The sequence below is a fragment of the Polypterus senegalus genome, chromosome 10, assembly GCF_016835505.1.
Source record: "Polypterus senegalus isolate Bchr_013 chromosome 10, ASM1683550v1, whole genome shotgun sequence".
Taxonomy (NCBI): Eukaryota; Metazoa; Chordata; class Cladistia; order Polypteriformes; family Polypteridae; genus Polypterus; species Polypterus senegalus.
In genome coordinates, this window is record NC_053163.1 from 160733455 (window position 1) to 160751511 (window position 18057).

Genomic DNA, 18057 nt, shown 5'->3' on the forward strand with positions numbered 1-18057 from the left:
GGAGCCAATCCCAGCCAGCCCAGGGCACAAGGCAGGAACAAATCCAGGCAGGGTGCCAGCCCACCGCAGGGCACACACACACACACACCAGGGACAATTTAGAATCGCCAATGCAACCTTAATCATTATCTCCAATATTTCTTATTGAAAAGTCGTATGGCACTAGGAAGGAAGGAGTTTGTGGAACAAATCCTGGCAGGGCACCAGCCCACCGCAGGGCACACACACACACCAAGCACACACTAAGGATAACACAGAATCTTCTGCAAGCCCTTTTGAAATGTAACTGTATAAAATGGAATTTCTGGGTGATTCCAATGCCTTCCCTATACTTCGTAAAAAGAGATGTGGAGCAAAGTGCTTTTAAAAGACCACCCTGAGCTTCGTTTCCTCACACACAGATGAGAGGGTCAGAATTTGGAAAATTCCAAAGTGCTGTACATGAAAATCCATCCATTATCCAACCCGCTGTATCCTAACTACAGGGTCACAGGGGTCTGCTGGAGCCAATCCCAGCCAACACAGGGCGCAAGGCAGGAAACAAACCCCGGGCAGGGTGCCAGCCCACCACAGGTACAGTAAAATCAAAGATTGATGGATAAAAATGAATGAAAAGGAGTGAATAAAAACAATAAGCAATTGACAAATAACATTTAGCAGCACAGAAAAATCACACCACGAGCGACTAAAAGCCAGGGAGAACGACAATGCGTTTTCAGCAAAGATTTAAAAATGGACAGGGCTTATCTGTCAATACCCCGTTGGGGCGAGAGGGGGCGCTGTCACTACCAGCCTCGTCTTCTTTTCTCCTTCTCTGCAGCAGTGTGAAGAGGAAAATGAAGCCGTGGTGCTTTAATTGTCCAACACCTCCTGATGCGGACGTCTCATTTGGACCCGGACTTAGGGTAAGGAAGGACTGACCCACTCTCAAAGGCCAAACCTTTCTACAAAGCCAGGAAGGCCGCTTTATTTTGCTTCTGTTTTGTGCCCTCGAATGCCAAGTTTGAGTTCTATTATTTGAGAATGAGGAGGGGCGACCCCATTGGCACCCCACCATTTTTGGGACTCCCCCTGCAATTATTCACCCGTCCACATCACAAACCCAAACCGGCCTTGTGTCAACAATCCAGGCTGGCGGTGTAACTGGTGCCCTTCTTGGCACACTTTGGGCACATTGATACCAATCAAACATCGGATTAATGCCACCGCTTTGTAAGTTTTGTTGCTGACCATGAGCATCTCTTCCTGGCCACCATGTACCCATCTTGTACTGGTTAATCCATCCATCCATTATCCAACCCGCTATATCCTAACTACAGGGTCACGGGGGTCTGCTGGAGCCAATCCCAGCCAACACAGGGCGCAAGGCAGGAAACAAACCCCGGGCAGGGTGCCAGCCCACCGCAGGGCGCACACACACCACACACAAGGACAATTTAGGATTGCCAATACACCTAACCTGCATGTCTTTGGACTGTGGGAGGAAACCCACACAGACACGGGGAGAACATGCAAACTCCACGCAGGGAGGACCCGGGAAGCGAACCCTTAAGGGTCTCCTAACTGCGAGGCAGCAGCTCTACCCACTGTGCCACCGTGCCGCCCCTGGTTAATCCAGCGTGTCACAAGAACAAACTGGTTACTTGACCAGGAGAAGGAGCTCAGTGTTCTTCAGTGGCCTTCCCAGTCAGTCACTCGATTTGAATCCAGTAGAAGACCACCATTGGGCTGTGCCAGTAGGACATGAGATGAACGTGCAGCTGACAAACCTGCAGAACTGTGTGAAGATATCGCTTCAACAAAACCTCACAGGAACGTCTCCAGCATTGCCATGGAGAATGGAGGCTGTCTGGAAAGCAAAAGGGGGTCCTGCCCAGTACTAGCGTGGTGGTCCTAAGAATGTGCTCAGTGAGTGTATCTACTGTAGGTACTCTATATACTCACGTTAAAGTTCTCCTGTGGATAAGTTGGGACTTGATTTTACAGTATGTGGAGGACTGCCGGCTTCGTGCTCCGGCCCTCACGCCCAGGCCACCAGGAGGAGCTCTCCCGACAGCAGGGTCGTGCCCCGAGTTCCAGCAGGGCCTTATGGACTATGTAGTGTTTATAGACAGCCCTGCTGGATACCTTGGGGGCCACCGGGAGTCGCTGTAGGGGGGCACGTGGGCTCTTATGTGCCCTATAACCCGGGAGTACGTCAACGGTCCGCGTGACAGGAAGGAACGACGTGCGCCCGGGTTGAAGAAAAGGACTGTTTACCCTGACCCGGAAGGAATAAGGAACTGTGGTCTGATTGGACAGGAACACCTCCGGGTCAGGGGCTATAAAAGGACGATGGGCCAGTCCAGACACGGAGCTGAACTGGGAGGTATCTCACACCCTCATACACCTTTAATCGTAAGATCATCCCTTATTTATGATGGAAAGTTTGATCAGAAGAGAATACGAAGCTGGTTTTAAATTAAACGTCATTGAAGTAGCGAAAGAAATTGATAACCGCGCTGCTGCGACAAAATTCAATGTGTCTGAGAAACTGATTTGAGACTGGAGGAGAAGGCAAGAAGATGTTAAAAAAATAAATAAATAAATAGAAATTTAAGTGGCACATTTTTGGACGGGCGTACAAGTCGGGGTCTGATTTTATGATCGATTTGTCAGGTTTCAAGACCCGACTGATACGTGAGTTTATACGGTGTGTCCTTTATTTGTAGCCTGGAGACCCAAACTGCACTCAGGACTCCAGTTGAGGCCTCACCAGTGTGTTATAAAGAGTGACTTGTACTGCGCACATCAAGGCGCTATATAACCTGACATTCTGGGAGTCTTCTTCATGTCTTCTGAACACTGTTAATAGCGATGAGCAGAATGCTTCGCACAAAATGTAAACTCAAAGATTTCAAACTTTGCAAAAAAAAAAATGTATAAAACAAATTGCGTTTCCCCCATCTGAAAACCGCGCCATCGACACATACAGTACAGTTTCTGTCACCCCTGGCCATTGGACCACCTTACTCTTATTCGATGTTAATTAATGTTGACTTATTTTGTTTTCTTATTGTGTCTTTTATTTTTCTATTCTTTATTATGTAAAGCACTTTGAGCTACTGTTGGTATGAAGATGTGCTCTAGAAATAAGTAAATGTTGTTGTTCTCATCTCATTTTCAAAATTGTTCCTAATGACCAAATGTATGGCAGAGCTTATCATGGTACAGAGCATGGAGTGGCAGCTAGAGAGCAGAAACCTGCAAGCCCCCTAGTGGACACCGTGTATCATGATTTGAACTTCCCATCGGTGCTATTTCTCAGAATGAATGAATCGTTAAGAGTTAAGCCTGGGCATTAATGGGACGCATTTTCACATCCCAGATACCGTATATACTCGTGTTTAAGTTCTCCCGCATGCAAGTCGCGACTTGACTTTACTGTATATTTTCTGGTATTTTTATAATGTCGGTTGTATAAGTCGAATGCGGAAAACTCGCGCTATTGGTCCAAGAGATTACGATACGCTAACGCCATCCTGAGAGAGTCACCACAGGGCACACTGCCTTTTGTTTTTCTATGTATTGTGACCACACAGAATACCCGCACTATTCCGAGGCGACATTTGCACTGTTTTGTGATTTTTGTCTCTCACACCCTCATACGCCTTAATCGTAAGAACATCCCTTATCTACGATGAAGCGTTTCTATCAGAAGAAAATTGGTTAACTCCGCTGCTGCGACAAAATTCGACGTATCTGAGAAACTGATGTGAGATTAGCGGCAAGAAGATGTTAAAAAAAAAAAAAATGAAGTGTCGTATTTTTGGACGGGCGTATAAGGAGGGGTCCGATTTCGTGATCAATTTTTCGGGTTTCAAGACCCAATTTTTTTTCGTGAGTATATACTGTGCCCGCGGTCAGATACCTTCACTTTGTTTCACGTTTTTCTATGTTGTTGTTGTTGCTTGGCTCCCATAAGCAAAAACAGGATGAGAAGGACCAGTCAGTTTAAGAAGAGCCCCCCCAAAGTAAAGCCTGCCCATCCAGTTTGTCTGTCCATGGCTGCCCGCTCCCAGCACCACCTCCCCATTCACATCTACCAACACTACACCGCACCTGTGGTGGTCCGACAGTCCATGCCAGGGCCCGTGTAGTCAAAGTCTCCCCCGACTCAAACGTATGCCCCTCTTAGTAGGCGCTTTACTAGAGAAATCATCAGGTGTGTCTGTTTGGTCAGCTGGCCTCCTGTGCCCACTTCTCACCTCTGAATGGTCTCCTCCAGGCTTTTGGTTTTGGCCTCGTCCTCTTGCATCTGCTTCTTCAAGGCCTCATCTTCTACGGACGTGCTGGAGGGGGCCCCGTCCAGTAGCCATCTTTCCCTTAACGCTTTGGACTGTGGATTTGAAGGGAGAGAACACGTCGTTAGTGAGAAAATTCCAAACAGAGCCGGTCAACCCATTAGGTTACATAGGTATGGTGCCATCACCCGAGGGGCGCCATTTATGAAAGTTAAGGAGCGCGTAACTGCAGACATCGAGGAGTGCTGGTGCCCACTCTGGAATCCTAACTACCCAGCCACACCACAGACACCAAGGGGTGCAAATGTTGGTAATTTGGTGGGGGGGCACACACTGGACACCACTCCCAGAGCCCCCCACCCAGAGCTCAGTACAGTCTTTCTTAATTAGGTGACGTCTGAGGGCTACAGCTGGCCAGAGCCTCTCACAGCAGAAACCACAAGACAAGGGAAACTGAGCTGAGCCTGCATGGTGATGGCAGACACTCATCATCATCATCATCATCAGAAGATAACAACCTGGGGGGGTTCCACTTCCTCCTCCTCCTCTAAACTGGGGTGACCAGGAGGTAGCATGAAGGTGACATTCAAGGCTCCCAGAGGTAAATGAGAAGCGACAGAGCTCAGTGGAGAGAGGGAGGCCACTGGCCTTGACACTGTCACCTGTGTCACGATGTCCATCCCAACCCCAGGTGTCTGAATGTTCTCCACTTGTCTGTCTCTCTGGGATTTGAAGGCAGTGTGGCATAACAGTTAAGGGTTTGGACTTCAAGCCCTGATGTCGTGGGTTCAAATCCTGCCACTGACACTGTGTGACCCTGAACTTGTCACTTCACCTTGCAAAAAGTAAAGAAATGGAACCAACTGTATCTTGGATTTGTAAGTTGCCTTGGATAAAGACATCAGCCAAGTAATGACAGTGTGTAGGGTCACACTGTGTACCGTGAAGAACGGATTCAGAAGGAGTTGATCCATTTAGAGAGGAGACGAGATGTCCTGAATGTACCGAGACCCCTTCACCTTCTGTACCCTTTGTTAAAAAGTTCACTTTAAATTGATACATTTGACATTTTTGCCCATCAGCCTCCACTCGAAAACTCATAACTGACAAAGTGCAGACATCTTTTCAGAAAGTCCTGCAAATATATTACAAATCAAACACGGAAATCTTTCATTCCTAGTATTCAGATCCTATTTTGTAAAAGCCGCTATGGCAGACCTTCCAGCTTCAGTTTGCTTTGGCACTCCTGGATTTGGGTAATTTAATGAGATGGGAGAACCTGGCAGAAGGAGGACTCCACCAATCAAGGTTTTATGGTTAAGATGCCAGTCAGGAGCCACTCTCGAGTAGAAGGGCATTCATTATCTGGTCTGAGGTGACAGAAATGTCACTCTGCGTGCAGAACTCTGAGCTCTGTGTCTGGTGAAGCAGGATGGTGACAGGGGGACAGCCCAGAATGGAGGGAAGTCTGAACGCAGCCAAATCCAGAGAGATCCTTGAGGAAAACCTGCTTTAGAGGGCACACCACCTCAGACTGGGGTGACAACTCAATGACGAGACGCATACAGCCATGACAATGCTGGCGAGTGTCCCCGAGTGGCTCAGACTTCAACCCCACCCCAGACCTGCAGATGGCACTTCACAGACAATCAGCCATCAAATCTAAAGGAGGCTCAGAGGAGAAGAATGAGATAAACGGCCCAAATCCAGGTGTGCAAAGCTCGCAGAGACCTACCTAAGGAGAACCGAGGCTGGACGTTCTGAAACGGGGGGCTTTTTACAAAGGATTAAGGTTTTCTTTATTTAGTCAGGTTTACACAAGAAAACATGAAATGTGCCTCCTCAGTTGCATCGAACAACAGACAGAATGAAATAAAACAGACAAACAGAAACAAGAAAGGTTAAGATGGGGCAGTTAGATAATACATATTTACACACACATCAAAACCTTAATCATCCATCCATCCATCCAACCAACCGCTGTATCCTAACTACAGGGTCACGGGGGTCTGCTGGAGCCAATCCCAGCCAACACAGGGCACCAGGCAGGGCACCAGCCCACCGCAGGGCACCCACCCAACCACACACACACACACACACCGGAGACAATTTAGAATCGCCAGTTCAACCTCAATCATTACCTCCGATATTTCTTATTGAAAAGTCGTTTGGCATGAAGGAGGAAGGAGTTTGTGGAGCCATTTGTGGGGGTTTTCAAAGCGACTCTCCTTCCTGATTTACTGAACTTCAGTTCTCCGTGTAATGGATGTCTGTCCTCAGTCGAGATCATTTCCAGTTTCTTTAACAGAACATCGCCCTCTGACACACACTTGTCAAATCATCTCCATCAGCCCCCAATAACTTTAGCTGCATACTTCGTAATCTTTTTTGAGTTTTGGTTTGTCAGACTATTAAAGTCAAAGTGACCACGGACTGCGATAAAAAAGGACAACATGAGGTCTTTGTCTACTTTAAATAGTTTGAGTTTATGGAGGAGAAATAAGCGCTGGTTGCATTTAGAAAATCATTCTTTCTGTATTTGTATTCCAGTTGTGGCAGCACGGTGGCGCAGTGGGTAGCGCTGCTGCCTCGCTTCGCTTCCCGGGTCCTCCCTACGTGGAGTTTGCATGTTGTCTGCGTGGGTTTCCTCCCACAGTCCAAAGACATGCCAGTTGGGTGCATCGGCGATCCTAAATTGTCCCTAGTGTGGGCTTGGTGTGTGTGCGCTGGTATCCTGCCTTGTGCCCTGTGTTGGCTGGGATGGGCTCCAGCAGACCCCTCGTGACTCTGTAGTTAGGATACAGCGGGTTGGATGATGGATGGATTCCAGTTAAGATTGTTAGTTCCTAAGTCCTAGATATTCAGTCACCATTTCTACCTCCTCTCCCAGAACTACAATGGGTGAACATACAGATTTCTGTCTCTTAAAATCAAATATTATTTCTTTGGTCTTTTTTACATTCAGAGCGAGAGAGTTTTTATTGCACCAGTTGACCATCCAGTCCACTTGATTTAGATGGTGGCTTTCATCCTCTAAGCCCACTTGATAATGGAGCGGCGGTCACCGTTCTGTCTCAGGTCACTTGTGTACACAGTAATGGTGATAAAGACGCCCCCCTGCGGACGTCCCGTGTTTGAATGAATGACTATTGAAAAAGTGTCCTGTACTTCAACTGTCTGTGAACGATTTGAAAGAAAGTTCTCAATCCACAGTGTAATAAATGGGGTTACGTTCATACTGTTCAACTTCCCAATCAGTATGTGAGGCTGCTGTGGTGGGCTGGCGCCCTGCCCGGGGTTTGTTTCCTGCCTTGCGCCCCGTGTTGGCTGGGATTGGCTCCAGCAGACCCCCCGTGACCCTGTAGTTAGGATATAACAGGTAGGATAATAGAGGAATGGATGGATATATGAGGCTGTATGGTATTAAACGCTGAAGAAAAATCCAAAAATAGTGAGTGCTCTGACATGTGAACCAGGCTGATCAAGTAAGGTGTAGATTTTCATTATGAAATAATGAAGTAAGCATCTGACCACTTCTTGGAATCAGAGGTTTCAGTTCTTGAATTTTAATAAATGTGTGCCCTGCGGTGGGCTGGCACCCTGCCCCGGGTTTGTCTCCTGCCTTGTGCCCTGTGTTGGCTGGGATTGGCTCCAGCAGACCCCCCATGACCCTGTGGTTAGGATACAGCAGGTTGGATGATGGATGGATGGAATAAATGTGGAGACCTTTCTGAAAACAGTTACTGAGTGAAGGGTAGCACTCGATGCGTTCAAATAAAAGTCTACAACATAATAAAGTGTGAATGTTCAACTGAATACCCTGCATACTCAATAATTCTTATGTTTGTGGACGCAGACAGGCGGACATGTTATTGATCACCACCACACGTTTATTTCACACTATTTCCAATAATAAAGTCCGTGCACACACAAACCCCCACACAGTCCTGGCCACACAATGCCTTCCTCTTCGGGCCGCCTCCACTCTCGTCTCCTGCTTTGTCCTTCTTCCACCCGACTCCAGTCTCGAATGAAGGGAGGCGGCCCCTTTTATTTCACCCCGGATGGGCTCCAGGTGAATTCCGGCAATCACCCACCGACACGCCCCAGTGTGGCAGAAGTGCCGGCTGTTCTCCCGGAAGCTCTCCGGCTGTCCCTGCTCCTCTTCCCCCCAGCACTTCCTGGTGTGGCGGAAGTGCTGAGGTCCAGGGTCCCCAAGGCATTGGGGCGCCCCCTGGCGGTGACCACGGGTGGCCCCCAAAGCAACCAGGATGGCGGCCCCCACGTGATCCAGGGCGGGCATAGACCCTCTTCCGGTTCCTTTAAGGCGTCCCGGCTGGGTCGTTGCCCCTGGCATCCCTGACAGCTGAATACCACTTTAAATATGAAGAGAGAGAGAGGGAGGGAGGGAGGGAGGTTAGGAGCGGGCATCGATACCGCACATTGACGCACCCACCACACGACAAACCAACTCAGGACCCAGATTAGGACCCGAGTGCAGCCATGCGACGGCGACACCTCAGCACCACACCAGTACAGATGGAGTGGAACAGTGGGAGTTTTGTTATGGTGGCTGGAGTGCCAATTCTGCCACAAACCCCCAAGTTTCTCCCTGCAGGTTGGAGGGCCTAAATGCAGGGATGGTTGCAGATTAAGGTCATACCCAGGACGGAGGAATAGCATGTTAAGGGCCTTGCTCAAGGGCCCAACAGAGCGGAGACCCCTTTGGCAATTTACAGGATTCTTAACTGGCAACCTTCCGATTGCCAGTGCAGATCCCTAGCCTCAGAGCCACCACTCCGCCACTTTAAATATGAAGGTGGGGTCTCAAATAAATAATAAATGCAAACATTAGCAGGTCAGGTCAGGTCGGGGGCATGCACTGGCTCACTGGCACAGCGCATTGCCACACCCACCACTCAACAAAAAAGCTTGGGATCCTAGTTGGCAATCCCCCCAGGCAAACAAGCGATCCAGTCCCACCTTCTTGAAATGACCCTCTGTCTGCCACAGCCAGGTGTTACCTGGGCATCCTCTTGGCCTGGTCCAGCTGCTCGGGTCCTCGACAATGAGCCAGATCACCCTCGGGTAATCGCGTCACATGGCCGTAGTGCCATAACTGACACTCCATCCCAATGCAGGTCATGTGCCTCACTGGGGACTCCATGAGCAACACAAAGTCAAACCAGTGGCACCTGAGGACCTCTGAAGAGACACACATGAAGGAGTCAAGTCTTCATCTCAGGTCACCGGATAGCCGTCCATGTGTCACAAACAATCAGGGGGCACCAGGACTCTAAAGACTTGGACCTTCGTCCCTTTGTGCTACACCCCCCCCCCTTTAAAGTGACCTCATGACAAATCGCCCCCGCTCTCCCAATCCATCTACTGACTTCATAGGAGGAGTCACCAGAGTCATGAGTGTCACTGCCTGGGTAAGTAAACCTCTCAATGACGAGGTTGGCACTCTCTCTGCAGCCGATGGCCATGCCCAAGAGGTCACTGAAGGCCTGGATGTTGGTTTTTATCAGGACCCTTGCAAGCCCAGACACTCGGACCCCTCACTCAGTCTCTTGAGAGCCTCCATGGACTCACAGCATCGTCAGCAAACTCAAGATCAGTCTTCACCAACAGATGCCCCCCAGCCACTGGACCCCACAACCAGTCCATGTAAGCCTTGACCAGAGTAGGAGCAGAACACCCCGATGGACCCCAGAGTCAACTGAGAGGGTCTGCCTCCACTCAGCACAGCACTCACCCTACCAGTGTACAGGCCCACCATGATATCCAGCAACTTTGAGGGGATCCCACGAAGTCTCAGGATCAACGGAGTCAAACATTTTACGAAAAAGACTGCAAAGAAACTCGGCCGATATTCGCGCTTACACTCCATGAGGACCCTCAGTGTCAAACATTAGCTATTGCAAATAATCCAATTTTAACTTCTAATCGCTGGTTGATTGGTGGACTTGATGGGCTGAGTGGTCTCCTCTCGTTTGTCAGATTTCGTATCAATCGGGGTTAGTTAGCATTGCTGTACAGGTGTTAGGAAAACAGTTTCATGAAAAGCCCACTAGATGGCGCACCTTGTTCAGCCTTTCTATCAATGTTAGGGAGAGTACAAGACGACAAAGCAATCAACGAATTAGGAGATCGATGATCCATTTAATAAGACAACCTGATCATTCACACATGTACCATATGTACGCTTGTGTAACAGGGTGGCAAAGGGTTTAAACTTCAAACCCTGAGGTTGTGGGTTCAAATCCCACCACTGACACCATTGTGTGACCCCTCAGCAAGTCATGTCACCTGCTGGTGCTCCAACTGGAAAAACCAAAGAAATGGAGCCAGTGGTCTGCGAACTGTACATCGCCTAATAATAGCAGAACTCAATACATTGCATTTTGGGAATTACAGACATTATTTGTAAGTCCTCTCGACTCGCCACAATACAGTTAAACATCACAACATTAATATACAAGTGCAACCTTCCGTGAAATGCAATTAAGGAACAAATTAAACAATTAAGGAACAAATGGGGAGGGCGGCACGGTGGCGCTGCTGCCTCGCAGTTAGGAGACCCGGGTTCACTTCCCGGGTCCTCCCTGTGTGGAGTTTGCATGTTCTCCCCGTGTCTGTGTGGGTTTCCTACGGGCGCTCCGGTTTCCTCCCACAATCCAAAGACATGCAGGTTAGGTGGATTGGCGATTCTAAATTGGCTCTAGTGTGTGCTTGGTGTGTGATTGGTGTGTTTGTGTGTGTCCTGCGGTGGGTTGGCACCCTGCCCGGGATTGGTTCCTGCCTTGTGCCCTGTGTTGGCTGGGATTGGCTCCAGCAGACCCCCGTGACCCTGTATTCGGATTCAGCGGGTTAGAAAATGTATGGATGGATGGATGGATGGATGGAACAAATGGGAGTGAGACGCATGAGAACAGCAGGGAGTGCCCTCAAGTGGCCCCACAGACCACTGCAGCCTTGATTCTCAGTCCCTCCCAAATCGCAACCCATTACCTGTCCTCCATGCCAGAGTACACTTGACAGGACAGTCTTATTGGCACTCAGCCACCCGACACCTCCTTCCCTAAATAAGGCGCACTACACCACAGCTGCCTTTCTCTCTGTTTCAGTGGTCCCCTCCTTGAGCCCCGTAGTTGCCCACTCCAGAGCTTGTGGCACTGCCAACAAAAAGAAACTGGGCAGCCTGTGACCAGACAAGCAAGTCATGTCATCACGGCCGACCTTCCTCGAGTCAAACACGTGGCCGAACTCAATGACAATGGAAAAAGGCCTGAAGGGACCAATGAATGGCACACTGAGCATGCTGGGATGATGGAGGAGGAGGAGGAGCAGAATTCTGAATTCTAGTTAGAAGGGCCTGAATGGGAGCGAGCGGGCAGGCGGGCAGGTGGCTGCACATCAGTTGTTGAACCTGCGCTGCGGGTACTCGTCCTGCCAATGGATCTGCTGCTCGTCTGGAAATCAGGCAGAAAGAAAGAAAGGCGCTATAGGAGTGAATGTTAATGGTGCTACCTGGATAGAAATAAAACACATTGTGTAGGGCAGAGAGACTTCATTAAGTCAGAGGGACATTTGTGATAATGAAAAACAGAAAAGAGGTGGACTTGTGAAAGGCGCTACATAATAGACAGAGAAACAGGGTTACCCACAAACATGAAAGGCGCTATATGAAAGAGAGAGAGAGAGAGAGAGAAAGAGAGAGAGAGAGAGGAAAGAGAAAGGTGAAGTGTTAAAGTCAAAGATACCAGAAAGGCGCAATGAAATAGCCAGGTGTCAAAGGTGAGACACAATGGAAAACAAAGGAAGAGAAAAGATAATAAGAAAGGCAGACAGAGAAATCCACACAAACACATACAGTATATGGAATTCTGAAAGGCACTATATGACAGGTAAAGAGAGACAGAGACAGAGATGAAAGGTGTTATATAATAGATAGATAGAGTGAAAGGCACTAGACAGACAGACAGAGCCTTTCATATCTAATACATAACTAATGAAGACAAATTATAAAAGGACTTGATAGCAAAGGCCTACATAACACAAAGCTGAATGTGAGTTTTGAATGATGCTATATAATATGTAGATTTGTGGAGAGCACTAAATAATATAATAAATAAGAAGGACACAGAATGAAAACATAAATAGTTGATTTGAAATAAATAATGAATATATGAAATCTAAAAAGACAGCATTATGAAGATCACCATATGACAGGTAGATATGATAAGCTCTGTGCAATGAGCAGGCAGGGTGGAGTGGATGGAGAAGAGTGTCAGGAGTGATTGGTGACAGACGGGTATCAGCAAGAGTGACAGGGAAGGTCTACAGGACAGTAGTGAGACCAGCTGTGTTATATGGGCTGGTGACGGTGGCACAGGAGACAGAGCTGGAGGTGGCAGAGTTAAAGATGTTAAGATTGGCATTGGGTGTGACGAGGATGGACAGACAAATTAGAAATGAGGACATCAGAGGGTCAGCTCAAGTTGGACGGTTGGGGGACAAAGTCAGAGAGGCGAGATGGCGTTGGTTTGGACGTGCAGAGGAGACATGAGGGGTATACTGCCAGGGAAGAGGAAGGACTAAGAGGAGGATTATGGCTGTGGTGAGAGAAGACATGCAGGTGACGGGTGTAACAGAGCAAGATGACGAGGACAGGAAGACATGGAGGAGGATGATCTACTGTGGTGACCCCTAACGGGAGCAGCTGAAAGAAGAAGAAGAAGAAGAAGAAGAAGAAGAATGAGCAGGTAAGAGAGAATATAAAAGAGGGCAGACAGACAGAGGAGACACTCCATAAGTTTCACTGTTAAACTCGATTTCTGAAAGGCACCATATGACAGCTACTTCAATAAAGAGACAGGGCTGTGACAGACACTGTGCAATAGGTGCACATAAATGTGTAAGGCGCTATACAACAGATAGATGGGAAAGATGCAAATATGAAAGAGGAATATGAAAAGGCACTACACAGAATCCTAAAGTGATTCATTTGTGACAACAGCATATAAAAGAAAGAGATGGATATGAAAGGCAATACAGAGCAGATACAGAGAGATGAACCACCATACAACAGACACTACAATACAGTGGACTGACAGAAGTGAAAGGCGCTATATCACAGACAGCAACATAAGAGATAAACAAACGGCTGTGAAATGACAGCAAATAAAGAATCAACACCCTCTAGCACAAACAGCTGCTTATCTTATCCAGTGTGGGCCCACAAGGTGCCTGTGGGTGCCAATCCATTACAGGGCACAGTCACTAACTCTGTGTTCCCTCTAGCGCCCCCTTCAGGGATGTTTTCTGTGATCCTGCATTAGTTGAAGCAGATGAACGGCTGGACAAGCGGCCTGTGCAGTTGTGTTCACACAAGTGAGGTCAGTCATTGACGATCAGATAACGAGCCTCCTGGGCTTTTCGGGAGGATTCAGGCAGCAGGAAATGCGCGCCAAGCCGTCTGCAATAAACTTTTATTTCCAACCAGATAATGCAATTCCGCCGCGGCCACTAATGCAAGACAACAATTGATTGCCAGAGAGAAAGTGGGTGCTTCTCTCTGCTCTGCCAGCCTCACCTTCACATTTCTGCTGACGAGGCTCAGCCTTGCCAGAGAGCTTGTGCTGCCCAATGGGCACAACGCCAACGTGTAGCAGTAACAAAGAGTAGGCCCCCACCCCCCGAAATCGGGGTACTGTGTGCAGAGAATGGGATGAAGAGGAGTGCTGGACATGAGGCAGCGCCTTGCACTTCACCGTGTGACATTACAGCGCACGTTTTGTAGGCGGCACACTGCTGAAGTGGTTTGATGCTGTCATACGACACCAAATAGCGCCTTTCACGGTGGGCACTGCTGTCTAATGATACCTGCAATGCTCCTCTAAAAATAAATCCTACATTGTCAGTTACAGCTGGTTGGAAGCTGCCCATCTTGTAATTATATAGCACCTTTCAAGGCTGGCGCTCAAAGGTGCCCAGTGACCTCCTTACATTTCCTGGCACTGCCACAAGCTCAAGTGCTAGCAGGGTATCTTCCCCATGCTTTGGGTCACACGTCCTCACAGGTGGCTTTGCTCACGGCACAAACGGCCGACTCCACTTTGCCAACTTCATCCTAGCAGCTCAAGCAGGTGACACAACTGCATCGACTCCTCGTGGCAGCGCCTCTTTAACCTCTGCATGTGTTCTTATTGATTCTGGCCCGCAGCCATCACCCACGGGCAGCGCGAGACACATAAAGCATCGGCAGCAGCGGCTGGATGGAGATGTCAGGGCTTTTAAAGCGCCACTCGCTGCGGTCAATGAGCTTCCGGTCGGCTGATTGCAGACTTAATGCTGGCCCAGCACTCTCAGGCACTTTGATTAAGTGGGAGTAGGGGGGCTGGCAACCAGCAGATTCATAGGGCACTATGCCAGCTCCCACATCAGCCCTCCAAGGATACAAAAAAAGAATTTAAATGTGGAGAACAGAAGTTCTGCAATCAATCAGAGGAACAAATATAAAGGGAACAGAGTGACAATGCCAGCTGCTGGCCGGTCCGATCATGAGAAAAGTGCCACCTTTAGAAGCGGGCACAAGTCTGAAGGCTACTGGGAGATGTGTTTTAGGCCATTAATGTAACCACAATACTACCAATTCACTAGGGGCAGTAAATACATTTAACCTCATTGGCATCTCCCAACTACTGAGGGCGTTATTAAGGGACTGTCACAAGGGTGGCACTAAACTCAAGACTCCTCTGAAATCCCCTGCCAAAATGTATAGAAAGCATTTTGGGACCACCAGGAGATAAAGTATCCCAAGGCAGAGTCATACCATCGCCTTGCACTGTTCAACTATAACACATTTATATAGCGCCTTTCGGGATACGCAGGGTGTTTTACGTAGACAGTGGCGAGTCACCTCAACCACATCCACCTGGCTAGTGCAATGGACCAGATCATCATGGTGGGCAACATAACCAGGACATCAGGGTACACCTTACTCTTTAAGAGAGAGTTGCCCACGGAGACCCAGGACCATCTCATCCAAAGGACGATGCCAGTTTTTACACCACAGTGTCCTTGTCAGGGCAATGGGATCCACATATCGATCAAAGGTCAAGTGCCCCCTCCTGGGCACACAAATATCTCTCTTTCTGATCCCTAGCCGGCGGTTGGCCACGCAACCAGTACACTGCTGTGGGCACCGCAGGATTTCAGGCTCACTTCTGGATGCTTTTCCATGCTTTATGGCCCATGGTGATGGTCCTGGCCTGGCTCAGGTCGAGTCGTCAGGTCTTCCACCACTTGTTTTCTTGGGCGCAGTCTGCTGTGTCCACCACTGGGTGGCTGTGTTTGTGCCCATTCTGCACAGGTGGCTAAACCACCTCAGCCCTCACTGCCAGTTGGTTGATGTGGACATCTCTCACCCGAGTGGTTTTGCAGGTGATGCGATTGCAAAGCGAGACTCCCAGGATCTGTCGCAGACATCACATTTGGGATACCTCGAGTTTGTTTGAGCAAGGTGGTCCATGCTTCTGGTCCATAAAGGAGGATCGGTGTCTGGAAGAGGAGGCCAAGTTTGGTCTTCATGGAGCAGCAACTCAAGCTTTTTCCAGACAGTCTCCCATTCAAACACGGGGGTCTGTGTATGTGGATCCCAATGCCCCCCAGGACACTGTGCTGTAAAAACTGGCCATTTCATTTGGGTGAGCCGTAAAGCTAAAGTTCTGACTCATAAAAAAAAAAATCCTTGGGCATTAGGTGTTTCTTGACACCCTGGGTGAATTACCCACCATGATCTCAATCACCGAGGCCCCCTAATCATCTCCTAGCTCTCCTGGTCGCCACCTCAAGGCTAATGTGTGGTGAGTGCATTGGCACAAAGATAACAGCAATGGCATCACTGCAAATTGCTGATGACTGAAGTGGCTGCCCACTGTCAATGTAAAGCACTTTGGGCATCAAGAAAGGTGCCACACAAATGTCATTAATTCTTAGTACAGGGACAGTCACTCGAAAAAGACCCCAAGTACTGTGTCGTAACTCCCGTTAATCTGACCCTGAACAATCCGCTCTCTACCGTGACGTTTGTGGAATCGATTGCATTACATGTGATGCTGGAAGTGGTTTCCGTTTTCTGCCAGACACATTTCGACGCGGCGCTCCATGTTCCTGAGCCTATCGGCAAGCGTCTCGGTGGAGGGGAATAGCAGCAGTTACATGCTGGAGGTTTTCCTTCTAATCCTGCACAGCGTGAGGCTCGTTCTGATAGACATTTCCTCCCTTTATCATATAAAGCCGTAAATGGCCGAGGTCCGGCTTACTTATCTGAGCTTATCATGACTTCCAAACCAGAGAACACATTAAGATCTCAAGATGCTGGTCTGCTTAGGATCCCAAGGATTAATAAAATAACAGTGGGTGGTCGAGGTTTTAGTTACAGGACCCCCCTAAACTGTGGGGTGGTCTGCCTGCTACTATAAGAGATGCCCCTTCGGTCTCAAGCTGAAGACTCACGACTTCAGTTTAGCACACCCTGACTAGAGCTGCTGATTAACCGTGCAGACTGCATCTCTGTTGTCAGTCATCAGCACTAAAACATCAGTAACATGAGAGTTTGAATTTGTTACTCACCCTCACTTATTCTGTTTCACTTTTCGGTACTCAAATGTGCCACTCGGTGCCACGGCCCACCTGCCAAATTATTCTGCCTCCCCAAGGTCAAGTCATTACTGATGGAGGATGGCAGGAATTGGCAGGTAGAGGAGTCCTTTCATCGGATTGGCTGGCCCAGCTGTGGAATGGCCAATAGGGGGAGGCAGCTTGATGGCGGAGGTCTCCAGGGCTCTGAACAAATCCAAATCATATTATGGGATACCACCTACTGTTAAATTCTCCTCCTACTTGTAATATATTTATTTTTATACTGTATTGATTGGGCCACACGGTAGCACAGTGGTAGCGCTGCTGCCTCGCAGTAAGGAGACTCGGGTTCGCGTCATGCATCCTCAATGCGTGGAGTTTGCATGATCTCCCCGTGTCTGCGTGGGTTTCCTCCCACAGTCCAAAGACATGCAGGTTGTGTGTATTGGCGATTCTAAAATTGTCCCTAGTGTGCGCTTGGTGTGTGTGTGTGCCCTGCACTGGGCTGGCACCCTGCCCGGGGTTTGTTCCTGCCTTGCGTCCTGTGTTGGCTGGGATTGGCTCCAGCAGGCCCCCCATGACCCTGTGTTAGGATATAGTGGGTTTGGTACCGACTGACTGACTGACTGTATTGAGGATTTGTTCTGTTCTGTGTATTGTGTTGTACTGACCCCCACTTTTTCTTTTAGACCCCCCCACTGCACACCCAGCCTACCTGGACAGGGGTCTCTCTTTGAACTTCCTTTCCTGAGGTTTCTTCCATTTTTTCCCCTACAAGGGTTTCCTTGTCTTCTTAGAGAGTCGAGGCTGGGGGGCTGTCAAGAGACAGGGTCTGTTAAAGCCCACTTCGGTACTTCTTGTGTGATTTTAGGCTACACAAAAATAAATTGTATTGTGTTTCATTTGAAGGAAGAAGTCTGGTGGTGTCTGATCCGGCGACCGTGGTGGCCAGAGCCCCTTTGAAATGACCCTGTTGCTGAAGGACTCCGTTTTTGCCAGGCTCCTTGCCAATGTGTGACACGTTGCTCCATCTTGCTGGAAGTCACCTTCTGCTAACTCACGATCATCCAGTTGATTCTGACGTCGCTTGGTGACCTGATAGGTTTGCACCATGAAGACGCGCTGC

The 18057-nt window shown here is 48.7% G+C and overlaps 1 protein-coding gene across 2 annotated transcripts in view; it reads right to left on the minus strand.

The window, feature by feature from the left end:
* Positions 1–18057, minus strand: part of palm1a (paralemmin 1a) — a 132372-nt gene that overhangs the window by 39768 nt on the left and 74547 nt on the right. For both annotated transcript variants that reach the window (XM_039767151.1, XM_039767152.1), the window contains exon 4: positions 4248–4378. In XM_039767151.1, coding sequence (XP_039623085.1) covers positions 4248–4378 — 131 coding nt within the window. The remainder of the gene's footprint in view (positions 1–4247; positions 4379–18057) is intronic.